The following is a 25,486-nucleotide window of genomic DNA, read 5'->3' on the forward strand; positions in this document are numbered from 1 at the left end:
AGAAAATGGTAAAAAATAACAAATGGAAAGTAGTTGAAAAAAGTCTTTATTTCTGGGGAACAATCTGAAAACAACTGAACTGAAAAAAGTGTTCGGAAGGTGAACGACCCCTTTAAAACACCATGTATGCTAATCATTGCGGTCATTGAGGTTGAAACCGTCTGCCGCTCCTTTAAACCTCACTTTTCATGTTTTACATACATTGTCACTACAAAGGCGGCTGAAGTTTTATGCTGTGCCTTTAAGTTTAGATAGGGAGGAACGCTGCCTATTTTTTCTCCATTTCAGTACACTAGTGACAGCTGCGGGCAGCCAATGGGCTGAAGAGGGCGTGTCATTCTATAAACTGTCAGCCTTTCAGACTGCAGGACGTGGGGTGGGTGTGAGCATGTTGGGGTGTCTGTACAATGATCTTTACAAGGAAGTCCCCTGAATAAAGGGACAGCAGAGACGGATACACTGTATCTGCTTCTGGCTCTGTAGCAAGTACGGTATCTCAGCAGGTAAGTAGATGTGCATTTAGGATTAAGTTCCCAGCACACATTATATATTGTGAGGGATAGTTTCCTTTTTTTTAGCCTCTGGACATGGAACGCATTTCATGCAGTGGGGTCGGTGATTACAGTGACAGGGCCTTGATCTTTAGTATTCCCTCCCTCCGGTTTCTGGGGTTACAGCCCGGACTTCTAATAAGGCCGAGGTCGAGTTTGGTTGGTAATAACAAGACCTCACCCACCCAGGCCACCAGCACACAAGAGAGAGAGAAAGAGAGGCAGAGATTTCATATACAGAGAACTTTACAACCACTGGAAATGTGTTACATGTCGTTTTCCTACTGAGAATATGAGCCGGGGGCCGGCGTTCTTTCCACTGACGGATAAAAGAAAGGAGTTTATATAAAGGACAACGTCTGTTTTTGATAGGGACAACATAGATGTTTCCTAAAGACGAATTGCTATGGCCATAAATGTATAACTACGTAGCTTTGCTCAGAAGGAACACGAAAAGCAAATTGATTCGTGTGCATTTAACCCTTAAGTGTTGCACGCCAGGTGATTCTTTAAGGGATTCTGTCATGATTTTTATGGTGTAGTTTTTATTTCTAAATTACACTGCAAATAATTCACTCTACAATATAAAATTTCATTCTTGAACCAGCAAGTGTATTTATTTGTAATATTGGTGTGTAGGTGCATCTCAGGTCATTTTGCCTGGTCATGTGCTTTCAGAAAGAGCCAGCACTTTAGGATGGAACTGCTTTCTGGCAGGCTGTTGTTTCTCCTACTCAATATAACTGAATGTGTCTCAGTGGGACCTGGATTTTACTATTGAGTGTTCTTAGATCTACCAGGCAGCTGTTATTTTGTGTTAGGGAGCTGTTATCTTGTTACCTTCCCATTGTTCTTTTGTTTGGCTGCTGGGGGGGAGAAAGGGAGGGGGTGATATCACTCCAACTTCCAGTACAGCAGTAAAGAGTGACTGAAGTTTATCAGCGTACAAGTCACATGACTGAGGGCACCTGGGAAATTGACAACATGTCTAGCCCTAGACATAGATATCAAAATTAAATATAAAAAAATCAGTTTGCTCTTTTGAGAAATGGATTTCAGTGCAGCATTCTGTTGGAGCAGCACTATTAACTGATGCGTTTTGAAAAAAACATTTTTCCTATTACAGTATCCCATTAAAGGATAAGTACGCCTTTAAAATAAGTGAATGTAAAATTTATGAGGGTGCTATTCTAAGCAGTTTTGTAATTTACATTCATTATTTATTTTGCTTTAATTCCAAGATATTAAGGGATACATGTACTGTTAATATGAATGAATTTTGTTACAACAGCGCCACCTGCTGGTCAGTTTCCCACCAGTCTGACCACCAAGTAGTCAAGGAAGTTGTCAGGAGAAAGAAAGAGACTGCTCTGATGTCCTTCTGCTTAGGAAAGATGTGAGAAAGGTTTCCAATTTTATTTCTAAGCAGAAGAACATCAGAGCAGCCTCTTTCTTTCTCCTGACAACTTCCTTGACTCCTTGGTGGTCAGACTGGTGGGAAACTGACCAGCAGGTGGTGCTGTTGTAACAAAATTCATTCATATTAACAGCACATGTATCCCTTAATATCTTGGAATTAAAGCAAAATAAATAATGACTGTAAATTACAAAACTGCTTAGAATACTCTCATCAATTTTACATTCACTTATTTTCAAGGTTTACTTATCCTTTAATGGGATTCTGTCATGATTTTTATGGTGTAGTTTCTATTACTAAATGACATTGTATACATTGCAAATAATTATGCGTCCACACTACATATTTCGGGCAGCAAAGGCCCTTTTTCAAGTGTGTACAAATCACAGTGAAAAGTTGCTTTAAAGATCCACACAGGAAGTCCCACCTCTTAATTAATCAATCTGTGCATCACATTTAACCCTTAAAATTGTTACAGTTGGCTCTTAACAATATCACCAATGACTTTTTGGATATATAAAATGTAAAAAGTATTCCATCCATAGAAAAAGTTAAAAGTTCAAATTGATGTGAAAAAGTATATAATAGCCTCCAAGTGTGTCCGTCGTGTTATAATTGTGGAAAGAAATTCTGCATTATGTTCCAGGGAATTCCCAATGCTGCAATAAAATCAACCTGATAATATTGCACCACTGGAAATTCCCTGGAACATAATGAACACTCCTCTTCTCTGGGAACCCCAAGATCAAGGAGGAGAAACAGCAGTGAGAGTGATGAGGAGAAAAGTCTGGCTGAGATCAGAAAACAAAAGCAAAGGAATGTACAAGTGGCTCGGGCCCAGGAAGTTGGAAGCCGGCGTGGGGCTCCCACTGAGAAACCCCCCCAGGAAGAATCCAAGCTGAATCCTGCATTACCCCCAGGGAAACAAGGTAAGAAGAAAGAGCAAAAGCCTGAATGTGACCCTGTGTGTGCAGAGAATAAACAGCAGCAGCTGCAGGTTACAGCAGTGAACGAGTTAAGTAAATACACTGAAAGTAAAACCCTGCAAAAGAAAGAAACATCTGACAAACCTGCTGATAAAATGCACAAGTTTATTGCACCCCAAACACACAGTGATCCCCCCCTGTCAGACCCTGTGATGCACATGGAGTTGGAGTCTGTGGCCCCTGGGGAGGGAGGTGTCTGTGTTGTGGAGCTGGGAGAGTCTGGGAAGCCAAGTGAACTGACAGTTGCAGCAGACCTGCAGTCTCAGCATGGGGAATCCAAGATGGCGCCGGCAAACACTGCACAAGGAGTTGGGGGCATCGGAAATGACATCACAAAGGCTCCTGTCAGTCAAACTGAGCCTCTCACCTGTGCAGGTGCAGCCAATGTTACAGCTCAATCACCAGGGGGAGAGAATGTGCAGGAGGAACAGCTTGTGAGGAAGAAGGGGGAGGAGCCAACATTTAAAGCAACAGTGGCAAAGCCAAGCAAAGGAGCCATTCCATGCAAAGGCAAGATTAAAGGCAAAGACGAGCCAATCACTGCAGAGGAGGTTGCAGAAGCCTTAAAGGAGCTGCAAACATTACAAAATGAAAAGAAAAAACTGCAAATATCAATCAAGTGTCTGAATAACCTCGTATCCCTGTCTGATGGGAAGGAAACAGAACTGAACAGGAACAAGAAAGACAGTTTGTTTGATGAAACGAGCAGCATTGACCAGCGAATAAACCAACTGTATGAGAAAGTCGGGCTGTGGAAAGAAATCTATCAGAACAAGCAAAGGTTTGAGTCAATGCGTTCTGGTTATAAAGCAGCGTATCCACATCCTACTACTGAGTGGCGCCCGACCCGATCCAGTACCTCCAACAGTCCGGCCACTTCTGAGAGTGAACCAGAGTTTGCAAAACCATTGCCTCCCCGGCGGCAGCAACGACGAAGTGACATGAACATGGCAGAACATGACTTTTGATGAGGAGATTCAGGAGCAAGAAATGAAGAAAAAGAAGCAGAAAAGTTTCAAAGTGAATCTGCCACAAACCAGCACAAGACCTAAGCTACAGTATGAGGATTCGTCTCAAGCCGCCAATGAGATTTCATCTGATCAGGACTTTCCAGAGTTGCCTAAAGCAGCAGTGAGACCATCAGAAGATTCAAACAGAGGGCAAGAAGGTCTCCAGTAAAGCAGCTGAGAGTGGCCCAGAATCTGAAGAAAAAATGGAAGAAGCGGCTAAAGAATCTACTTTGTGTGTGCGGAATGAAGTGGCTGAGAGTGTGGCTGAGAGTGTGGTCACAGATGGGAATGAGTGATGGAAGTGAGAGAGAGAGTGCAGCTGAACAAACAGAAGTGAGATAGAGTGCGGTTGTGCAGCCTGGACAAGAGAATGCAGCTGAAGAGTCTGTGAGTCAGGAGACGGAGTTAGAGGTGGAGCAAGTTGGTCATATAGAGAGTCAGTCAGATCAGGTACAGCAGAGAGTAGAGGTAGAATCTATTCAGGTAGGAGGGGTGGATGAAACTGCAAACAGTTTTTGGGGAAAGAGAAGGCTCTTTGCAACCCCAGTCGTGTCCCATAACCAACCCTTTAAGAGGAAACATTGGGTAAAAATGAAATGGGACGGGGAGAAAGAGCAAATTCCATCTAGAAGGTTTCTTGTAAGAACAGTCTCCGTTAACGTTCCACAGCACCTTCCCAATTATTTTTTCATTGGGAAACAATGAGTTACCTGTTTTTATGTTGGGCAGCCCCAGTAGGTGCTTTAAATGTGGAGCAAGTAACCATTTGGCCAAGTCATGTGCAGTCCTGAGGTGCGCCCTATTTAATGCAATTGGTCATGTTGCAGAAACATGTGTAAATTTTAGGTGCAATCTCTGTAATCAAATGGGACATGTGCCCTGAGGCCTATCATTATATAGTCACCCTTTTCCCAAAGATTGACAAGGATATGAGGAAGGATTTTGTAACACCAGAAAGAGAGACCAGTGAGGAAAGTGAAATAGAAGTGAGGGACTCACAGAGTAGTATTGTTCCAAAGAGGCCTGTGGAGAAAACCATGAGAACAAGCAGAAAGGAGAACACAAAACCAGGTAGAGAGATAGAGAGGAAAGCAGTGAGGAACAATACTAGCAAGAAAGGTAAGAAGAATGAGAGGGGAATGTTCTACTACTTTCTTAATCACCACCAAAAATAAATTTGGGGTTTTGGAGAAGGAGCCTGAGACCTGGGGAGACAGAGCTGAAAGAGAGGAGCAGAAGGAACTAGAGCAGGAGTGCCCAAAAGATAGATCGGGATCTACCAGTAGACCTTTAGCTGGTGATCAGTAGATCTCAAGACACTGTCAACAAACAGCTTGTCTAAATTACTCTCCTATTTCATGTTTTTTATTCAGATATTTATTATATTAAGGTAACATAGCAATACAGTTGTTAAATATAGCAATATACATTTTCTCATAAATCAGTATTTAAGTAATATTTTCCATGGGACAGAATGCTAACAATGTTTTTATGGATGTAGATCATAATGGGAAAACATCACTAAAAGTAGACCTTGCATTAGTAAAGTATGGGCAGTCCTGAACTAGAGGGAATAGAGAGAGAAGACAAGAGAGAACTAGAAGAGGAGATTACTGAGGAAATGGAAATCCAACTCCCTTTATAGTAAAGAGGAAGGGAGTGACCAACCTGTCAGTAAGAAAGTTGTAGGTGCAAAAATTCCAGTGATCAGGATGGAGAGGGTGTTTGTCTTGAGGATGGAATGAGATCTCACTGTGGTCCTCAAGTCAAATGATATGGGGAGGAAGGGTAAGAAAAAACATCCATTATGGTGCAGCCTACAATCAGATTCTTAATGTTTGCAGTGTGAGATTGCTGCGTACAAGATTCCTGGCATTCGAAAGTTTTGAAAACTCAGATACTGAGTTTTTTTTCCTTCTACCCGACTCACTACTCAGGCAGATCTTAGAAAGGCAAGAGCTGATTGGCGACATGGGCCTTCCTTCTGGTCTATAGCAGAGGAACCATATGGAGGAGTAGCAATACTGTTTCAAGGTGGCCACAATACTACAGTACACTGTTTACTTGAGATCCAGGTGGGCCATTGTCTGTTACTGGAGGTCTTATAAACATTTATGGGCCACAGTCTATGGCAGCCAGGAGGGCCCTGCTAGTTGAAGTTAGACCTTTTCTGCACACTTCCCTTCCAGTCATCCTGGCTGGTGATTTCAACCAGGTCCTTGGACCAGAAGATCGTTCTGGTTGAATGAGAAAATCAGAAAGCTATTATTTAAACATGCTTATTCAGCAGGCTGATCTGGTTGATGTTGCAATGTGGGGTGGCCAGAGGGCGTCACATACCTATAGTTGTGCCGAAAGAAGAAGCCGTCTAGATATGGCTTTTGTCAGGGCCAGTGAGGAGTTCACTGATGTGGGGTAGAGTACTCTGATCACTTCACTTCTCTTTTACTGTGGGATCCTCATCTATTCCAGTGAAGGGTAAGGGTCTGTGGTGGCTGCCTGAGTTAGTTCAACTGTATTTTGAGGCTCTTCTTTGCCACCAGCTCGAAAGAGTCGATTTTTACAACTCTGTGTCATCATGGTGGGAGGATGCCAAATTCTCATTCCGGACCTTCTTCCGTAAGCTATCTGTACGTAAGGAGTATAATAGGTATATGAAGTACCTGACTCTTTTAAAGAAGTCGGAGTCGTCTATTGGATGGGTGGAGGGGTCAAAAATTATCCAGCTGAAGGCCCAGATCAGAGAATGTCAGTACAGCCGGTACAAATCTCTTGTGCAGGAACGGGACTACGGGGTTTTTCACTTGCCGGGCCCCTTTTTAAACTGCAAAGAGAATGTAGGGCGGAAACTTGTCACTGGTCTGATCATTCCCAAGGGTGAGTTACAAACATTAAGGGAGGGCATCCTTGGGATAGTGAAAGACTTCTACGGTTCTCTGTTCCGGGACTATGCTTTGGATTAGGGGAAGACTGCATCCTTCCTGGAGGCAACCCCAGTGCCTGATGTAACCAATTTGGACTCTGAACCTTTGACAGCTGAGATCACAGAAGATGAAGTCAAAGCTGGATAAGTCTCAAGCTTTCAAGCTTTCTGGTCATTAGACGAGGAGCCGGCCTTTCCGCTCCAGGAATTTTCAACAGCCCAAACTCAGATTAAAATTTTGGGAAGGGAGATGATTGTAGGCAAAACTGGGAAGAAAGGTTTGAAGCTGGAAATATTAAAGTACAGCGTTGGAAGCAGTGGAAACTGTCCTACAGAGAAAGGGTGAAGCTCATGAAGACTTACCTGGTCCCTATCTTTTTGTTTGTTTCCTACGTATATCCGCTAGCAGAAGCTCTCTATGCTCTGATCCAAAGCCTGTTTTTCCAGTTAATCTGGGGAAATGGTCTGAATCCGGTAAAAAGGGGCATTACTTACCTGCAGAGGGAAGATGGAGGATTGGGCATGCTATGTCCAGTGGCCTTCTTTGGATCCATTTTCTTGAAGTTTAACTTTGGGAGCCTGGGCCAAAGAACTGATTCCCTGTGGGAATGTTGCATCAGGAATTGGGCATTGCCTCTGGTAGGAGGTTAGGTGCTTGGCGATAGTGTGAAGCAGGTCCGAGTGTGCAGGAATTGTCTGTATATTCAGCTTGGGCTAAAACTTTTGAGAAAGTGGGACATAAGAAATGGGGAAACCAAGTTCTGTTGCGAGGAAACAAATTTATCAGAGGATCCTACTGAGCTATTTTGTTGCCCCCCTTGGTCTTAAAGTACAGTGTGGGGGATGTCCTTTCTCAGAGCCTCCGGTGGCTCCATGACAGAAGGGTGCCCCCAAAGTACTTTGATCTGAACTGGCTTGCTCTTCAGGGAAGACTTTTTGTCCGAGGCAATGTAAGCTTTTTGAACATTATAGAGAAGGAGTGCCCAATGGGGCTGTTCCACTAATGAGACCCTAGAACAGTGCTATCCAACTTCTGTGGTACCGAGGGCCAAAGTTTTAATGGCCTATGTGGTGGAGGGCTGATAATGCAAGTCAGTATTGGTCACTCCTCCTTTTAAACCACACCCACTGTAAACCACACCCGTATTACCACAAGAACTTTTAAGATCATATCCACATTAACGGTGGTAACACACCAAAAAACCAAATGGTTGGTGCTCACTGCAGGGAAATCACTCACATGTGAAGTCATGTTAAAACATACCGTTAAAACATACCGTTAAATCCATATGCCTCACCCTCCCCTGTGGATAATACAACAACCCCCCAACACATGATTAAACACCTTAGGGGCCCTTAAAAACAATTTCCAAATGCTAACAAACCCCTAACAGGCTTACATCCCACAGGTAGTGTAGGGCAAGCAGAGAATGGCACACACAAGCAGCACTGGGCAAGCAGAGAATGGCACACACAAGCAGCACTGGGCAAGCAGAGAATGGCACACACAAGCAGCACTGGGCAAGCAGAGAATGGCACGCATAAGCAGCACTGGGCAAGCAGAGAATGGCACACACAAGCAACACTGGGCAAACAGAGAATGGCACGCACAAGCAGCACTGGGCAAGCAGAGAATGGCACACACAAGCAGCACTGGGCAAGCATTGAATGGCACACACAGGCAGCACTGGGCAAGCAGAGAATGGCACACACAGGGAGGGAAGGCAGAACAGAGCAGGAGACAGGGAAACCTATCAGTCTAATATGTACTACATACAGTGACACAGCCCTTCCCATTAGCATTTTGAATAAAGTGTGAACAGGTGAACAATGTGGGCAGTTTCAGTCTGGATCTCCGGTGTGAACAGTACAGGGCTTTAGGATATAAACAATAGAGGTGTCACAGGTGTGAACAATACAGGGGTTTAGTCTGAATTTCAGGTTTAAACAATGCAGGGGCCAGTTTATCTCTCTAGTGATACCTTTTAAAGATTACATATGGTAAACATCCGGCCCATGGGCCACCAGTTGGACAGCCCTACCCTAGAACATTTTCTTGTGGATTGTCCTGTGACGAAAGTTGTACGATATCGGCTGGCAGAGGCTCTCAATGTGCCCCACTTCAAACACCTGTCCTATGCCAATGCGGCCTATGATGTTCTGTCTGTCCCACATCCCCTGGATAGAGGGACAGTGTATCTAATAATATCTGTCATGAGGTACCACCTATGGCAGTTCCGCTGCAGAAGGTCTATTAGCCATGATGATGTTGTTATAGACCAAATAGTGAAGTCTGTGGTGGCTGATTTGGGTTTCCTGAGGGAAATTGAGGTTACGCAAAGCTGCCTGAATGAATCCAAATGGAGAAGTGTGAAATTGTGATTTATGCTGAAGCTTTTATGTTGCTAACAGGCCCGGACTTTCAATCTGTGGGTTCTGGCAAATGCCAGAGGGGCTGCTGGAAGGTCCCATAGAAAGTCAGTATTTAGTGGGCTGGTGGAGGCTGTTTGGGCCTCTGTGTACCTGAAATGCCAGGGCCTATTTTAATTCTCAGTCCGGACCTGGTTGCTTATGCCTGTGATGTCTGACCATTTTCTCTTTATACCCCCTAAGATATGTCCTGGCAAAAGTGCCCGGAGGGAGGAAAAAAAACCAGACACAATAACACCACCAGCTCATGCTTTTCAGCGGACAAGTTCTGCAAACCCTGGGTTTGGGGAGTGTATGTGGGAAGGGCGGTGCGATGGGTCACTAATAGAAAGCTGGACTTTGTGGTCAGGTTTGTGGTGGTGGGTGGGGAGGGATGGAAACCCCCTTTCATGGACAAAGGAAGACTTTGCCAGGGTTGGGTTTTTGGGCTGGAATTATGGACAGAGGAAGGACTCTGAGAGGGTTTGGTGTATGGTGGTGGGAGAAACTGCTGAGCCAAAGCCAAAGATTGATGGATTCTATTTTGCTTATTGGTAGTGAATAGTCTCAAATAAGTTTGATTTAGCTGAGCTGATAATTATTGTAAATTGATAAGTTTTTAGTAAATAAAAAAAAATCCTATCTGATCCCCATTGTAAGCAGCAGTCCTGTCCAGCTTTATGGCAGCTGAAATTCTAGCTATCTGTATAACAGAGCATTCTGTCCCAGTGGCTGCACAGATCCTATCTGATCCCCATTGTAAGCAGCAGTCCTGTCCTGCTTTATGGCAGCTGAAATTCTAGCTATCTGTATAACAGAGCATTCTGTCCCAGTGGCTGCACAGATCCTATCTGATCCCCATTGTAAGCAGCAGTCCTGTCCTGCTTTATGGCAGCTGAGATTCTAGCTATCTGTATAACAGAACATTCTGTCCCAGTGGCTGCACAGATCCTATCTGATCCCCATTGTAAGCAGCAGTCCTGTCCTGCTTTATGGCAGCTGAGATTCTAGCTATCTGTATAACAGAACATTCTGTCAATACTGGCACGGTGCAAGAATGCTGATTTATGAATGTAAGATCAAGGTTGGATGAAAAATTGCTGCGCAGAATCCCTGGGTTTCATTAGAATTGATGCAAATAGTTGCTAATATACTCCAGAGATGCTGAGAAATGTATCTTGTCCCTGCTGAGCAGAATCCCTGAGTTTCATTAAGGGGAACTCCAGCTTCCAAACCAAAATTTGATAAAGAGGCCACATAACACAGAAACCCCTAATATATCCATCACAGTTACCTGTTCTTCAAAAAGTATGAATAAATGCCATTTTCAATGCTGAAATCCAGCTGATCTTCTCTTTCTGCATTATTTGAAATCCTGGCAGGGAAGGAGGGACTAAACACTGATGTTACAAATTGTAACAACTTCTCCACATCTTACAGACAGCATGCAGGAACTACATAACCCACAATGCATTGCACTGGGATGTTCCTTTCCTTATTGAAATCACATGTGCAGGGAATTGTGGGGTTTGGAGGATGCAGGCTGAGGACAGATGGCTGTTGATACAAAGTAACAGTAGTCGGTCAGCTCAGCAAAGTAGTCAGACAGATCAGCAGGAGAGCAGGGGGCTAGGCTTAGGGAACTGTCAGAAACCATTAAAATCATGAAAAGTCTGCATATTTTTTAAATGATGTATATTGCAAAGTTGCTTGAAATTATGTTTACTTTTCAAAAAGCTTAAGTTATGTTTTTGTGGAGTTCCCCTTTAAAGTCAGCTGTTAAAATTGATACAATAGTTGCTGCGAGAAATGTATCAACTAATGAGCAGATTTATCAAGGGTCAAATTGTAAATTGTAATTTGAATTTTACGTTTTTTTTATGGTCTAAACTTTCAAATTTGACTAGGGATTTAGTCAAATTTTAGAGATTTATCATACTCTGGCCCTTCGATTATTCGCCACCTAAAACCTGCTGAATTGCTGTTAAAGTCAATAAGAGATGTCCTGGAATCAATTTGGAGTTGTTTGCAGCCTTCCTGACATTCCAGTTTTTTTATAACATATTTGTAACCTCACAGAGGTCAATGACACCTATTTTAAAGCTGGAAATATTTAGAGAGTACTCAGAAGAATGATTCAACAACTATAAAGTCGAAGACCAACTGCAAAGTTGCCTGGAATAGGACATTCTGTAACATACTAAAGGGCAGATTTATCAAGGTTCGAAGTGAAAATTTTTAATTTGAATTCCAATTTTTTTTTATGGCCAAAACTGTCAAATTGGACTAGGGAATTATTAAAATTCGATTAAAGTTTTTTTAAAAATTCTATTTAATTTTCGAACTTTATCATACACTCGCCCTTTAAGAACTCGAATTCGACTATTCGCCACCTTAAACCTTCCGAATTGCTGTTTTAGCCTATGATCCTGGGATCAATTTGGTGTTGTTTGCAGCCTTCCTGACATTCCAGTTTTTTTCGGAGAATTGAGTTTTTAAAATTTGAATCAAATTAGATTTGCGTTTGCAGGTTGATCCTATTCACCCGACTTAGAAAAATTAAATTTTTTTAATAAAGTTTAATGATTGGTCGAATTTTGAGTTTATGGGAGTTTTAAATAACTCCCATGAACTCGGAATTTGATAAATCTGCCCCTATAAGTTAACTGAAAGGTGAACCACCTTTTTTTTAAAAGGGTTCCTAGGGGCGATACAACAATATCCTGTAGATACCTCTGCACAAACACAAACATACAAATGGATTATGGAAACGCATCCAGACTAACTGATTGGTAATGCCCTGTTGACTTTTTGTGAAGGAAATATAACATAACAGGGGGTATGGGGAGGAGACAAATTAAAGGGGGACATAAAATGGGGACATGACGTTATAATGACCCTCAACCCCTTTATTTATAGATGTTAAATTCTGGTGATTCTCTTGGTTTTTATTCTAGGGTGAAGAATGGGTTTTGCTGAAGACAAGTTTGAGGAGTACCTCCGGAGCAACATTCGCCTTCTGTACAATATAACATTAGAAGAAATATTGCCGCATATTCAATGCCTTACGATTGCCACCCAAGTAATGGTCTCACTGGGATTCTTAAAGGAAAACTAAAGCCTAACTAAAGAAGTAGCTAGAAATGTTGTACATGATGTTTTGTGCTTCTGTACCAGCCCAAGGCAACCACAGCCCTTTAGCAGTAAAGATCTGTGTCTCCAAAGATGCCCCAGTAGCTCCCCATCTTCTTTTCTGCTGATTCACTGCACATGCTCTGTGCTGCTGTCACTTACTGAGCTTAGGGACCCACTCACAATATACAGTACACATAGAATAGAAATGTCACAATATAAGGCTGATTAGTAATTAATACACATAATTACTACATGGCAGCACAGAAACCAGTGCAATTAGCATCAGAATTGAATAATCAGCAAACCTGTAGCATCAGCTTATATTACAGCCAGGGAAGCTCATTTTCTGCTGGATAATTAGTGATGAGCCCTAAGCTTAGCTTCTCAACAGCCAATCAGAGCCCACTGAGCATGTGAGTGTCACAGACACTTTCCAAGATGGTGACCCCCTGTGACAAGTTTGAAGTCCTGGATCATTGCTGCTATTGACAAGCTCAAACTTTAGCCTCGTGCAATAAGTGCACTATATAAAATATGCCATTTTTAGCAACATTCATTTTTAGGGTTTAGTTCTCCTTTAATCACAATGGTGCATACATAACTAGTCTGCAACTGATGAATCTCTCCTTGAAACCTTTTCAATATACAAATATCAACCGTATAAGCAGGAGTGACAATATTTTGCAGACGTATTCATTTTTGGTGGACTATTTTTAGTTCACTATTACATTATTTATTTTGCAAAGGGCCCCTCCTCCTACAGGAGTCTTGGGGTTTTAATATGTTTTTATATGTATGTGTTGGCATGGTTGACTAATAAACATCGCTATAATTAATTATATTCAATATTACCAATTAAGTATCTTATTATGTGGCTTTTGGGGGATGAAGTCCTATTGTGTTTTATATTGTGGTAATTTAAAGGGGTTGTTCACCTTTGCATTAACTGTTAGTATGATGTAGAGAGTGATATTCTGAGACAATTTGCAACTGGTTTTCATATTTTATTATTTGTGGTTTTTGAGTTATTTAGCTTTTTATTCAGCAGCTCATCGGTCTGCAATTTCAGCAATCTGGTTGCTAGGGTCTTTAATACCTTAGCAACCATGTATTGATTTGAATAATAGACTTTAGAAAAAGGAGAGGCCTGAACAGAAAAAGGAATCATAAATAGTGATGGACCAATTTGTCCCGTTTTGCTTCAGCGCGAATTTGCTAAACGCCGATTTTGACAGCGTCAAATTTATTCGCCGCCGGCGAAATGCACAAATTCGCTGTGAATTCGCGCCTGCCAAATAAATCCGCCCATCACTAGTCATAAAAAGTAGCAATAACTATAATTGTGTAGCATTACAGAGCATTTGTTTTTAGATGGGGTCGGTGACCCCCATTTGAAAGCTGGAAAGAGTCAGAAGAAGGCAAATCATTTAAAAACAATAAAATAAATAAATAATGAAGACCAATTGAAAAGTTGCTTAGAATTGAACATTCTATACAGGGGCGTAACTACAGAGGAAGCAGACCCTGCGGTTGCAGGGGGGCCCAGGAGGTACAGGGGGCCCCATGAGGCCCTAATTAATGAGCAAGTTCAATTTATATTGGTAAAAAAGGACAACCTCTGGATATGTCGGGGTCCCTAAAATTAATTTGCTGTGGGGCCCAGTAATATCTAGTTACACAACTGATTCTATAACATACTTAAAGTTAACGTAAAAGTGAGACACCCCTTTAAGTAGTGACACCCTCTAATATAGCCAATTATCTTTGCTCAGTAATATTTGTTATTTTACCTATAAAGTTGCTTTTTCCTCATCTTGCTTCTCTCATACAGTAGGGAAGGGCCCACCGGGACTGAGACCCCACTGAGATATTCCTCAGTAACCAGTGGGCCAGTCCAACACTGTACGGCCATTTTCTCTGACACCATTTTGCATTACTTAAAACTAAAGCATAAACGGGCATGGGATTCATTATCCAGAAAGCTCCAACTTCCCTTTTGTCTGTAATAATAAAACAGTCGCTTGTACTTGATCCCAACTAAGATATAATTAATCCTTATTGGAAGCAAAATCAGCCTATTGGGTTTATTATAATATTTACTTGATTTTCTAGTAGATTTAAGGTATAAAGATCCAAATTATGGAAAGATCCGTTATCTGGAAAACCCCCATGTCCCAAGCATTCTGGATAACCGGTCCCATACCTGTACAAAGAATGCTGATTATTTATAATATCACAACTATAATGGGCTACATCATTGTAAATACTGACCCAAATTCAGCTCACATGTTGGTCAAAGACCAATGATCAGTCTGCTGAGATGCCGTTCTAATGGGACAAGCTCATTCATTGGTTCATGAACTCCTGGAGCTCTAGATGAACTGGCCTGAATGGCGATGAGATTTGTACAGGGCATTACATGTCATTACACTCTAAAACAGGGGTCCCCAACCTTTTTAACCCATGAGCCACATTCAAATGTAAAAAGAGTTGGGGAGCAACACAAGCATGAAAACGTCCCCTGGGGTGCCTAATAAGGGCTGTGATTGGCTATTTGGTAGCCCCTAAGTGGACTGGCAGCCTACAAGAGGCTCTCCCTGGCACTTTATGCAATTAAAATTAGCTTTCAAGCCTAAAATTAAAAAATAAGCACCTGATTTGAGGCCACTGGGAGCAACATCCAAGGGGTTGGAGAGCAACATGTTACTCATGAGCAACTGGTTGGGAATCACTGCTCTAAAAAGTATTAAAGTTAAACTTCTTTTTTTCTTTTTAAGGAGCAGTTAAGGCAAAAGTATGAACTCAGAGGGAATCAAAATGCAATATGGGAATTCGTTAATGCCTTAAGAAAAAGGGACGGATGGGTGAGAGAGCTTCTGAATGCCCTGAGAGAGTGCAGGCAGCATGAGCTAGCGAATCAGCTGGAGGAAGAATACAATAAACATCTTAGAAAACGTGAGTACCACTGCCCATTGATAAAAGCCACATAAAAACCTTGTTCCTTGCATGTGCTGACAAACCGTCATACAAACAAGCTTTGTGGCATCTTACCAAAAGTGATGAGCAAATTTATTCACCAGCCATGGATTCAATGCGAAATTCCGAATTTCGCCATGTGAGAAATTTTTCGTGAAACTGCTGTAAAAATTTTCCACAGAAAAATTTACAGACAAAAAACACCCATAGGAAAAAATGCCCATTGACTTTAATGCATAAGGACAATTCACGGTGAATGTGAAAATTCTCCGCAGAAAAATTTGCCGAGAAAAAATGCCCATAAGAAAAAACACCCATTGACTAATACATTAGGACAAAAAAGTCTCCATACGAAAAAATGCCCATTGACTTTAATGCATTAGGACAATTCACGTCGAAATTCTGAATTTTAGAAAAATTTGCAGAGAAAAAAACAAAAAAGTCTCCATAAGAAAAAACGCCCATTGACTTTAAGGGCAGAGACACATGCAAAGATTCAGGGAGATTTAGTTGCCCGCGATATATCGTCTCTTCTTCGGGCGACTATCTCCCTGAACTGGCTTCCAGACGGCTATAATCGAAATTGCCAGCAGGAACTTCAGGTGACTTTGGAAAATGAAGTGCTCCGAGTGCCAACCTGCCGGCAATTTCGATTTTAGCCGGCTCGAAGCCAGTTCAGGGAGATAGTCGCCCGAAAAGAGGCGTGTCTCTGCCCTAATGCATTAGGACTAAAAAGTCTCCATAAGAAAAAACGCCCATTAACTTTAATGCATTAGGACAATTCACGGTGAAATTCCAAATTTCGCCATGTGCGAAATTTTTTCATGAAACTGCTGTGAAAATTCTCTGCAGAAAAATGCGCAGAGAAAAAATGCCCATAATAAAACACACCCATTGACTAATACATTAGGACAAACAAGTCTCCATAAGAAAAAAACGCCCATTGACTTTAATGCATTAGGACAATTCACGGCGAAATTCCGAATTTCGCCATGTGTGAAATTTTTCACGAAACTGCTGTGAAAATTCTCCGCAGGAAATTTCGCTGAGAAAAAAACAAAAAAGTCCATTGACATTAAGGGCAGAGACACACGCTAAGATTCAGGGAGATTTAGTTGCCCGCAATATATCGTTTCTTCTTCAGGTGACTATCTCCCTGAACTGGCTTCCAGCCGGCTAGAAACGAAATTGCCAGCAGGAACTTCAGGTGACTTTGGAAAATGAAGTGCTCCGAGTGCCATCCCGCCGGCAATTTCGATTCTAGCCGGCTCAAAGCCAGATCAGGGAGATAGTCGCCCGAAGAAGAGGCGTGTGTCTCTGCCCTAATGCATTAGGACTAAAAAGTCTCCATAAGAAAAAACTCCCATTGACTTTAAGGGCAGAGACACACGCAAAGATTCGGGGAGATTTAGTTGCCCGCGATATATATCGTCTCTTCTTCAGGCACCTATCTCCCTGAACTGGCTTCCTGCCGGCTAGAATCAAAATTGCCAGCGGGAACTTTGGAAAACCAAGCACCCATCCCGCCAGCGATTTAGATTTTAGCCGGCGGGAAGCCAGTTCGGGGAGATAGTCGTCAGAAGAAGAGGCGTTTGGTCACCGGGCTAAATCTAAATCTCTCTGAATCTTCAAGTGTGTCTCTGCTCTAATGTATTAGGACAAAAAAAGTCGCAATAAGAAAAAACGCCCATTGACTTTAAGGGTCTGGCCACATGGCAGATTCTCCTCTTTTTGCGGCGACTAATCTCCCCCATCTGCCTTCCCCCGGCTAAAATGAAAATCGCCTGGGGGCAGGAACTGGGAGCAAGTTACCTCGTGGGGCAATTACGTGTGACTTCAGAAAACGAAGCGCTCCTAGTGCCTGCCAACAGGCAATTTTCATTTTAGCCGGCGAAAGGCAGATCGGGGAGATTAGTCGCCGCAAACAAGAGGAGATTTGTCGCCTGGCGACTAATCTCCCCGAATCTGCCCGTGTGGCCCGACCCTAATGCATTTGGACAAAAAAAGTCTGCATAAGAAAAATCCCCCATTGACTTTAATGCGTTTGGAGAAAAAAGTCACCATAAGAAAAAATTGTCTCACGCGTAAAAATTAGTGCGTAAAAACACCCATTGACTTCAATAAGTTTGTGAATTTTTTGTGGTTTCGCAATTTTTTTTTTTGTTGTTTCGCGGATTTTTCGGCGAAGAAAATGGCACAGATTTGCTCCTCACTACTTACCATCCATATCTATGCCTATTACTCAATAGCGTTGGGGCAAGGGAATCTCTGTGCCAAACACATGCAGGACCGCCATCAGAAATCGCAGGGCCCCGTACGACAAAATTTCCTGGACCCCCTGGGCTGCGCCCACTGCAAGCCCCACCTACAGGTCTGCCCTCCCCACCACACAGTAGAAAAACAAAAAAAATATTGGTGGCTAGGGTTCCCTCATGTTAATAAAAAATAAAAAGATATTGGTGGTCAGGACCCCCCATAAAAAACATTTGTGGCCAGGCCCCCCTCATTAAAAAATATTGGTGGCTAGGACCCCACATGAGAAAAAAAATTGGTGGCCAAAATTGGTGGCCAGCCCCCCCACACACATTATAAGAAAATTGGTGGCCAGGGCCCCTTAAATGTCCATGCCTTCTTGAAGTCAGCAGCTCTCAGAAAGATGGGGGGCGTGGCCGGGGCCCCCTTACCCTCTGGCCCCCTACAACTCTCCCCCCTGATGGCTGCCCTGAACACATGTAATGGCTTATTAGCAACCAGTTTGGCTACACAGAACAGAACATTCTCAGCATGAACATGGGATTGTGTGTGTTAGAAGACAGGAATGTGACATTAGTTATAGCAAGTGAATATGTTTCTTAGTAAGAAGATTTGTGTTGTTAAAGGTCCTTCACAAGCGTTTCAGTCTCCGGCTGCATCAGGAAGGAATGCTCTGCTCAGCGCAGATATAGATAATGGCAACTATCAACAACCAGCGTCTCTGCATATTCATAAAGAAGCCAGCCCATTTGGAAGCCATGATGATTCCACAATTAACTACAATCAACAGCAGCCCCAGCCGATTTACTCACCAGATCACGTACGTCTGCCACCACATCCACAAAACCCGATGTCACATCAGAATACAATATCCAGCCACCAGCAAATCCTCCTCTTCCAGTACAGCCCATAAGGCAAATGATATAATGATGTATTGATGTAAATAACAGACTGGAATATGAACAGGAGAGGGACTGAATAGAGAGATGAGTAATAAAACGTAGCAATAACAATACATTTGTAGCCTTACAGTGGATTTGTTTTTTAGGTGGGGTCAGTGACCCCCTTGGAAGGAGTCAGAAGAAGAAGGCAAATAATTCAAATACCATAATAAATAAATAATGATGACCAATGTAAAAGTTGCTTAGAATAAGCCATTCTATACTATACTAAAAGTTAACATAAAGGTGAACCACCCCTTTAAGTCTATTAGAAAATGATATAAACATAAATTAAACCCAATAGGCTGGTTTTGCTTCCAATAAGGATTAATTATATCTTAGTTGGGATCAAGTACAAGCGACTGTTTTTTTATTACAGAGAAAATTGAATTAAAAATTTTGATTATTTGGATAAAATGGAGTCTATGGCGCTTTCTGGATAATAGGTTTCTGGATCCCATACCTATATATATATATATATATATATATATATATTGTGACAGGGTGTTTGGGAAACACCACTGTCTTAGAGCAAAAGACACATAAAAGAGTGCATTTAAACTGCATTGTATGTGCTGCAAAGGAATATTTGGCTCAGGTAGGGTTAATATTCCCTATCAGCCAGGTAATTAAGTGGCAGCTGAGAGAGGATCTACCTGACAATGTAAAAGGGCTGTGTGAGCATAGCTCAGGGCTCTCCAGGGAAGTGAGGGGCTGTGAGAGACAGAGCTGGACAGAAGGGTCTTTTCTGCCAGCAAGAGAGTTCCAGAGCTTGGAGCCTAAATCCCTTGTGGGGAAAGAAAGAGAAAAGGACTGGCAGAGGCTAGTGAGTCTGAGTCCCAGGAGGGTAAGCCAGCAGGGCTGAGTGTGAAGCCCAAATACTTCAAGGTACAAGAGGGTGAGAGTTTCCCTTGATGGTGAGCGACCAGAGGGGGGAAAACCCTGAATGTTTTGCAGTGTATTTACTGAACTGTACCCTGCATGTTCTACAGTGAAGTTGAACTGTAACCTGAACATTTTTCTGTTGCCTTTTCATTGGAATGTCCAGTGCTTAATAAACCTGTGTTTTTTTTGTCTGAAGCCTTGGTGTCCCTGTCTCTAAGCTCAAAAATCCTACGCTACCTGTCGACATTTCGGTCCCCTTCTGCCCGGTTGAACCAAATCCTAATTTGCATATGCAAATTAGGGACAGGGAGGAAAATCACGTGACTTTTTTTGTCACAAAACAAGGAAGTAAAAAATGTTTTTCCCTTCCCACCCCTAATTTGCATATGCAAATTAGGATTCGGGTTTTGGGCGTTTTCAGCAGGATTCGGATTCAGCCGAATCCTTCTGCCCGGCCGACCCAAATCCTAATTTGCATATGCAAATTAGGGAAGGGGAGGAAAATCGCGCGACTTTTTGTCACAAAACAAGAAAGTAATAAATGTTTCCCCCTTCCCACCCCTAATTTGCATATGCAAATTGGATTCTGTTTGGCATTTGTTTGAATCTTTCGTGAAGGATTGAGGGGTTCGGCCGAACCCAAAATAGTGGATTTGGTGCATCCCTAGGTTTTAGGGAGAAAAGGGTATCCAAGAGGTAAATAATATCTTAGGAAAGGGGCCCCCAACTTTTTTTTTAACCCGTGAGCCATATTCAAATGTAAAAAAGTGTTGGGGAGCAACACCGGCATAAGAAAGGCCCTAGGGTGCCAAATAAGGGCTGTGATTGGCTATCTGGTAGCCACTATGTGGACTGGCAGCCTAAGGCTCGGTTTGGCAATATATCTGTTTTTTTATTCCAAAACTTGCCTCCAAGTCTGGAATTCAAAAATAATCACCTGCTTTGAAGCCACTGAGAGCAACATCCAAGGGGTTGGGGAGCAACATGTTACTTGTGAGTCACTGCTTGGGGATCACTAACTTAGGTGAATAAAGATCTCTTAAAGGGGTGGTTCATCTGGTTTTAGTATGTTATAGAATGGCTAATTCTAAGCAGCTTTTCAGTTGGTCTTTCGTTTTTAAATTATTTGCCTTCTTCTGACTCTCAAGCTAATGGGGGTCCAAAAATGCTCTGAAAAGCTACAGATTTTTTGTTACTGCTACTTTGTATTACTCATCTTTCTATCTCTCCTATTCATATTCCAGTCTCTAATTCAAATCGATGCACAGTTGCTAGGCTAATTTGGACCCTGGTAACCAGATGGCTGAAACTGCAAACTGGAGAGCTGCTGAATAAAAAGCTAAATAAGTAAAAAAAACACAAATAAAAACCAATTGTAAATTGTCTCAGAATATCACTCTCTGCATCATACTAACAGTTAGTTCAGAGGTGAACAATCCCTTTAAAGGGGATATAAAGGCAAAGAAATAAAATCCCATTTTTAGTTTCTTTAATGAAAAAGAAACCTATCTCCAATATACTTAATGTGTACCGTTTTTATAATAAACCTGACTGTATGCAGACTGTTGAATACAGTGTAGCCTTTAGTTTATACAGTATATGGATAGCACCACTTTCCTTTAAGCTACATTGCTGTCCTCATGTGCAGAGACTCGAAGGAGCTCATTTATAAACAATGGGCAAATTTGCTCCTGGGCAGTAACCAATAGCAACCAATCAGCGATTAGCTTTCTTCCGTAAGATACAGGTTGAGCACTGAAAGCAGTCATCTGATTGGTTGCCATGGGTTACTGCCCAGGTTCAAATTTGCCCAGTGTTTATAAATGAACCCTAATTGTATGTATAAAAATCAAAAACCAGCACTAAGGCTCTTGCAAAGTCAAAAATTGTGTTATTGCACAGTATGTATAACTATGTACAACATACTATGCATAATACAAGACCCTTGGTGCTGGTTTTTTTATTAAGTGTATATTGTCATTTAACCATTACAATAATGATGGTCCTTTTTCCAAGGTAACAAAGTCACCTGTCCAGATCTCATCAATATTAACTGCTTCTGATGATGTTTGCCCACCAACGTCTACTCTAAGCAAAACATCCTGCTCAGTGACCCCACGGGATCATCAGAAAACACCGGTATAGCTATCTATCTATCGATCAATCTATTAGCGATTAATCTATCAGTCTATCTATCTATCATCTGTCTATCGATCAATCTATTATCTATCGATCGATCTATCAGTCTATCTATCATCTGTCTATCTATCTAATCAGTTTTGCTGTATCTATCATATATCATATATCATCTATCTATCTAGCTATCTAGCTATCTAGCTATCTAGCTATCTAGCTATCTAGCTATCTAGCTATCTAGCTATCTAGCTATCTAGCTATCTAGCTAGCTATCTAGCTATCTAGCTAGCTATCTAGCTATCTAGCTATCTATCTAGCTATCTAGCTATCTATCTAGCTATCTAGCTATCTATCTAGCTATCTAGCTATCTAGCTATCTATCTAGCTATCTATCTAGCTATCTAGCTATCTATCTATCTATCTAGCTATCTATCTATCTATCTAGCTATCATATATTATATATCATCTATCAAAAATCTATCTATCTAGCTATCTATCGATCTATCGATCAATCTATTATCTATCTATCATTTATCTATCTATCTATCTATCTATCCCAATGACTTGTGGGCAAATAATATAGGCCCTATAGGGGAGGGGCCCTGCTAATTTAGTAATATGGGGTCTGGAGATTACCGATTGCCACAGTGGTGTAACTACCTGAGGTGCAGGGGCCCGTGAGTCCCGCCAGAGCTGCGTTAAATCTTATCACGGCGGGGGGACTTTTTGGTGTGAGCACCAAGAGCACAATGTTGCATGGCCAGTGTCGGACTGGGACACCAGGGGCCCACCCAAAAACCTTAGACCAGGGGCCCACTCTCAGTACTATTATTCTTCCTCTCCTCACTCAATCGCTATTCTCCTAGTCTCTTCTGTTTACATACTATAATACTATGATCTATTATTCCATCTATTTAGCCTTTTTGTTGTCATAGAAATAAAGAATGACCATGAAATAGGCCAAATGTTTAGCAGCACAAGGGCCCACTGACACCTGGGCCCCCTGGGAGTTTTCCTGGTATCCCGGTGGGCCAGTCCGACACTGTGCATGGTTTTGTAGAGGGGGGCCCAGCTACTGGATGGTGGCTTTAAATGGACTATAGTAGAACCTCCATTTTACATTTTTCAAGGGACCAGAAAAAAAACTGTTGTCAAACCTTGGAAAATGTAAAACCATGGAAATGCATTATATATTGGCAGGGCCACAAAAATGGTGTAAAATGAGTATAAGGGTTGTTTATCCTGTTCATCCCCAACCACCTTCATGGGTTCCACATCCTCTCTGGCCTCAACTAATAATCTACACTGTGTCACCAGAACATATCTATATGGTGCTTTCAGTGGCAGCCATTAAGTCATAAATAAACAGCTTTCATTTGTTACAATCCATAATTTAATCAGTTATGCATTTTGCTTTTTATAGGTGTCTGACTCTCCTCCTTTAACCGCCACATCTACTCCCTCGGCCCTGAATTCAGAGCGACCTCTGTCTAGCACCCCAAGGGACCCTGATGTACGACGGGTGAGATGTACTATTTTTACATCTTGTATATTTCCAGCTCTTTTATACAAATCTTGAAACTATGTAGGGGAAAGTCAATGACGTTTAAGGTGATAAAATATTTACTTTTCCCTGGGATTAAGATACAAAGCTGAGAGCAAACAGTATATACATGCAACACCGTGACCACCTTGTTTAAGTACACTTACAGGAGCCACACTTCTGTTCCTTTATTTATACTGGCCCTTTTAGTGGGAAAGTCCTAGGCACGGCCCAAATCACCTGTATCAAAGCCAATTATCAAGTCCAACTAAGCCAGGATGAGCTCCATCGTATGAAGCTGCACCAAGGAAACTAAATGAATGATTAAGTAGAATAAATTTATTGGTGATCATTTTCACATATAATTTCATGGGTATAGCATTTTGTTATATGTTGAAATATAAATTCCAGTACATGACATTCTTTTATACTTTAAAGGGAAGGAAAGCTACAGAAGCAGTTTATTGCCAATAGATTAGCCATAATAGTGCAAGCTATAACACTATATTTATTCTGTATAATGCTTTGCCATACTTGAGTAAACAGCTATAGAAGCTCTCTCTGTTTGTTCAGGATAGAAGCTGCCATATTAGCTTTATGTGACATCACTTCCTGCCTCAGTCTCTCCCTGCTCGCTCATAGCTCTGGGCTCAGATTACAGCAGGTAGGGGAGGAGGGAGAAGGGAGGGAGAGAGGAGCAAACTGAGCATGCTCAAGCCCTAGCCCTGGAGGTTTAAGCTGAAAACAGGAAGTCTGATACAGAAGCCCATGAGTACACAATAGAAGGAAAGAAATGTGATGTTTCTATTGACAGAGGACTCAGAGCAGCATCACTTTGAGGGTTTATCTTTCTGATAAAGCTTACTTCATTTTAGCCTTTCCTTCTCCTTTAAATGTGTTGCAGAAACTGGCGCAGAGGCCCACTGATTCACCGGATGCAATTCACTCTGCCAGTAGTGTAAGTCACAATGTTGTTCTAAGGGTGAGATATCATCAATATACCGGTGCCAAATGCCTTATTATTTAGATCAAATGTCCCCAGCCTTTTTTACTTGTGAGCCACATTCAAATGTAAAAAATGTTAGATGCAAAATAAGGGATGTGGCACTGAAAAGTTCATTTTTGTAATCTGAGGTCCAAGCTCTGCTAACTCACCTCAGCAGCAATGTTCCCTCAAAGCTGTGTTGTTCCATGCAACGAGGAATTGTGGTTCGATCATAGAATTTTGTCAAATAGAATAAGTCAAATCAACTGGACTAGCTGTGTTTTTTTCCTTGAAGACATTTCACCAGTCATCCAACTATTCTCAATTGAGAAAGCCAGTTGGATGACTGGTGAAACATCTTCAAGGAAAAATCACAGCAAGTCCAGTTGATTTGACTCTACAGATATACCATGACCTGGATGAAAAGGAATCTTCACAAACCATTTTGTGTGAATTTTGTATTAATTCTGACCTGAGCAAACAGTTTTTTTTAAAAACGGCGCACACAAGTTTAAAGGAACAGTTCAGTGTAAAAATAAAAACTGGTAAATAGATAGGATGTGCAAAATAAAAAATGTATCTAATATAGTTAGTTAGCCAAATTTGTAATGTATAAAGGCTGGAGTGACTGGATGTGTAACATAATAGCCGGAACACTACTTCCTGCTTCAGGTCAGAATTAAAACAAAATTCACACAAAATCGTTTGTGAAGATTCTTTTTCATCCAGGTCATGGTATATCTGTAGAGTCAAATCAACTGGACTTGCTGTGTTTTTTCCTTGAAGATGTTTCACCGGTCATCCAACTGGCTTTACCCAGTTTTTATTTGTACACTGAACTGTTCCTTTAAAATGTGTGCACAATATATATTTGTTTTACGCAGGTAGCCAAAAATGAATTAGAAGCAGGGCTGTCCAACTTCTGTGGTACCGAGGGCCAACATTTTACTGGCCTATGTGGTGGAGGGCCGATAATAGTAGTCAGTGTTGGCCACTCCCCCTTTTAAACCACACCCACTGTAAACCACACCCATGTTACCACAAGAACTTTTAAGATCATATCCACATTAACGGTGGTAACACACCAAAAAACCAAATGGTTGGTGCTCACTGCAGGGAAATCCCTCATCTCTCATATGTGAAAAATTGAAGTCATGTTAAAACATACCCTTCAATCCATATGCCTCATCCTCCCCTGTGGATAATACAACAACCCCCAACACATGATTAAACACCTTAGGGGCCCTTAACAACAATTTCCAAATGCTAACAAACCCCAAGAACAAACCCCTAACAGGCTTACATCTCACAGGTAGTGTAGGGCAAGCAGAGAATG

General features: G+C 41.8%; 1 protein-coding gene across 2 annotated transcripts in view; it reads left to right on the forward strand.

Annotated features, from left to right (window-relative positions):
• Positions 1 to 396: 396 nt before the first annotated feature.
• LOC108697133 (mitochondrial antiviral-signaling protein) overlaps positions 397 to 25,486 on the forward strand; it is a 30,195-nt gene continuing 5,105 nt past the window's right edge. For both annotated transcript variants that reach the window (XM_041587226.1, XM_041587228.1), the window contains exons 1-7: positions 397 to 503; positions 12,254 to 12,378; positions 15,209 to 15,386; positions 18,287 to 18,480; positions 21,503 to 21,625; positions 23,046 to 23,144; positions 24,070 to 24,123. In XM_041587226.1, the coding sequence (XP_041443160.1) occupies positions 12,262 to 12,378; positions 15,209 to 15,386; positions 18,287 to 18,480; positions 21,503 to 21,625; positions 23,046 to 23,144; positions 24,070 to 24,123 (765 nt within the window). In that variant the 5' untranslated portion in view covers positions 397 to 503; positions 12,254 to 12,261. The remainder of the gene's footprint in view (positions 504 to 12,253; positions 12,379 to 15,208; positions 15,387 to 18,286; positions 18,481 to 21,502; positions 21,626 to 23,045; positions 23,145 to 24,069; positions 24,124 to 25,486) is intronic.

This window comes from Xenopus laevis, chromosome 1L, assembly GCF_017654675.1.
Source record: "Xenopus laevis strain J_2021 chromosome 1L, Xenopus_laevis_v10.1, whole genome shotgun sequence".
NCBI lineage: Eukaryota > Metazoa > Chordata > Amphibia > Anura > Pipidae > Xenopus > Xenopus laevis.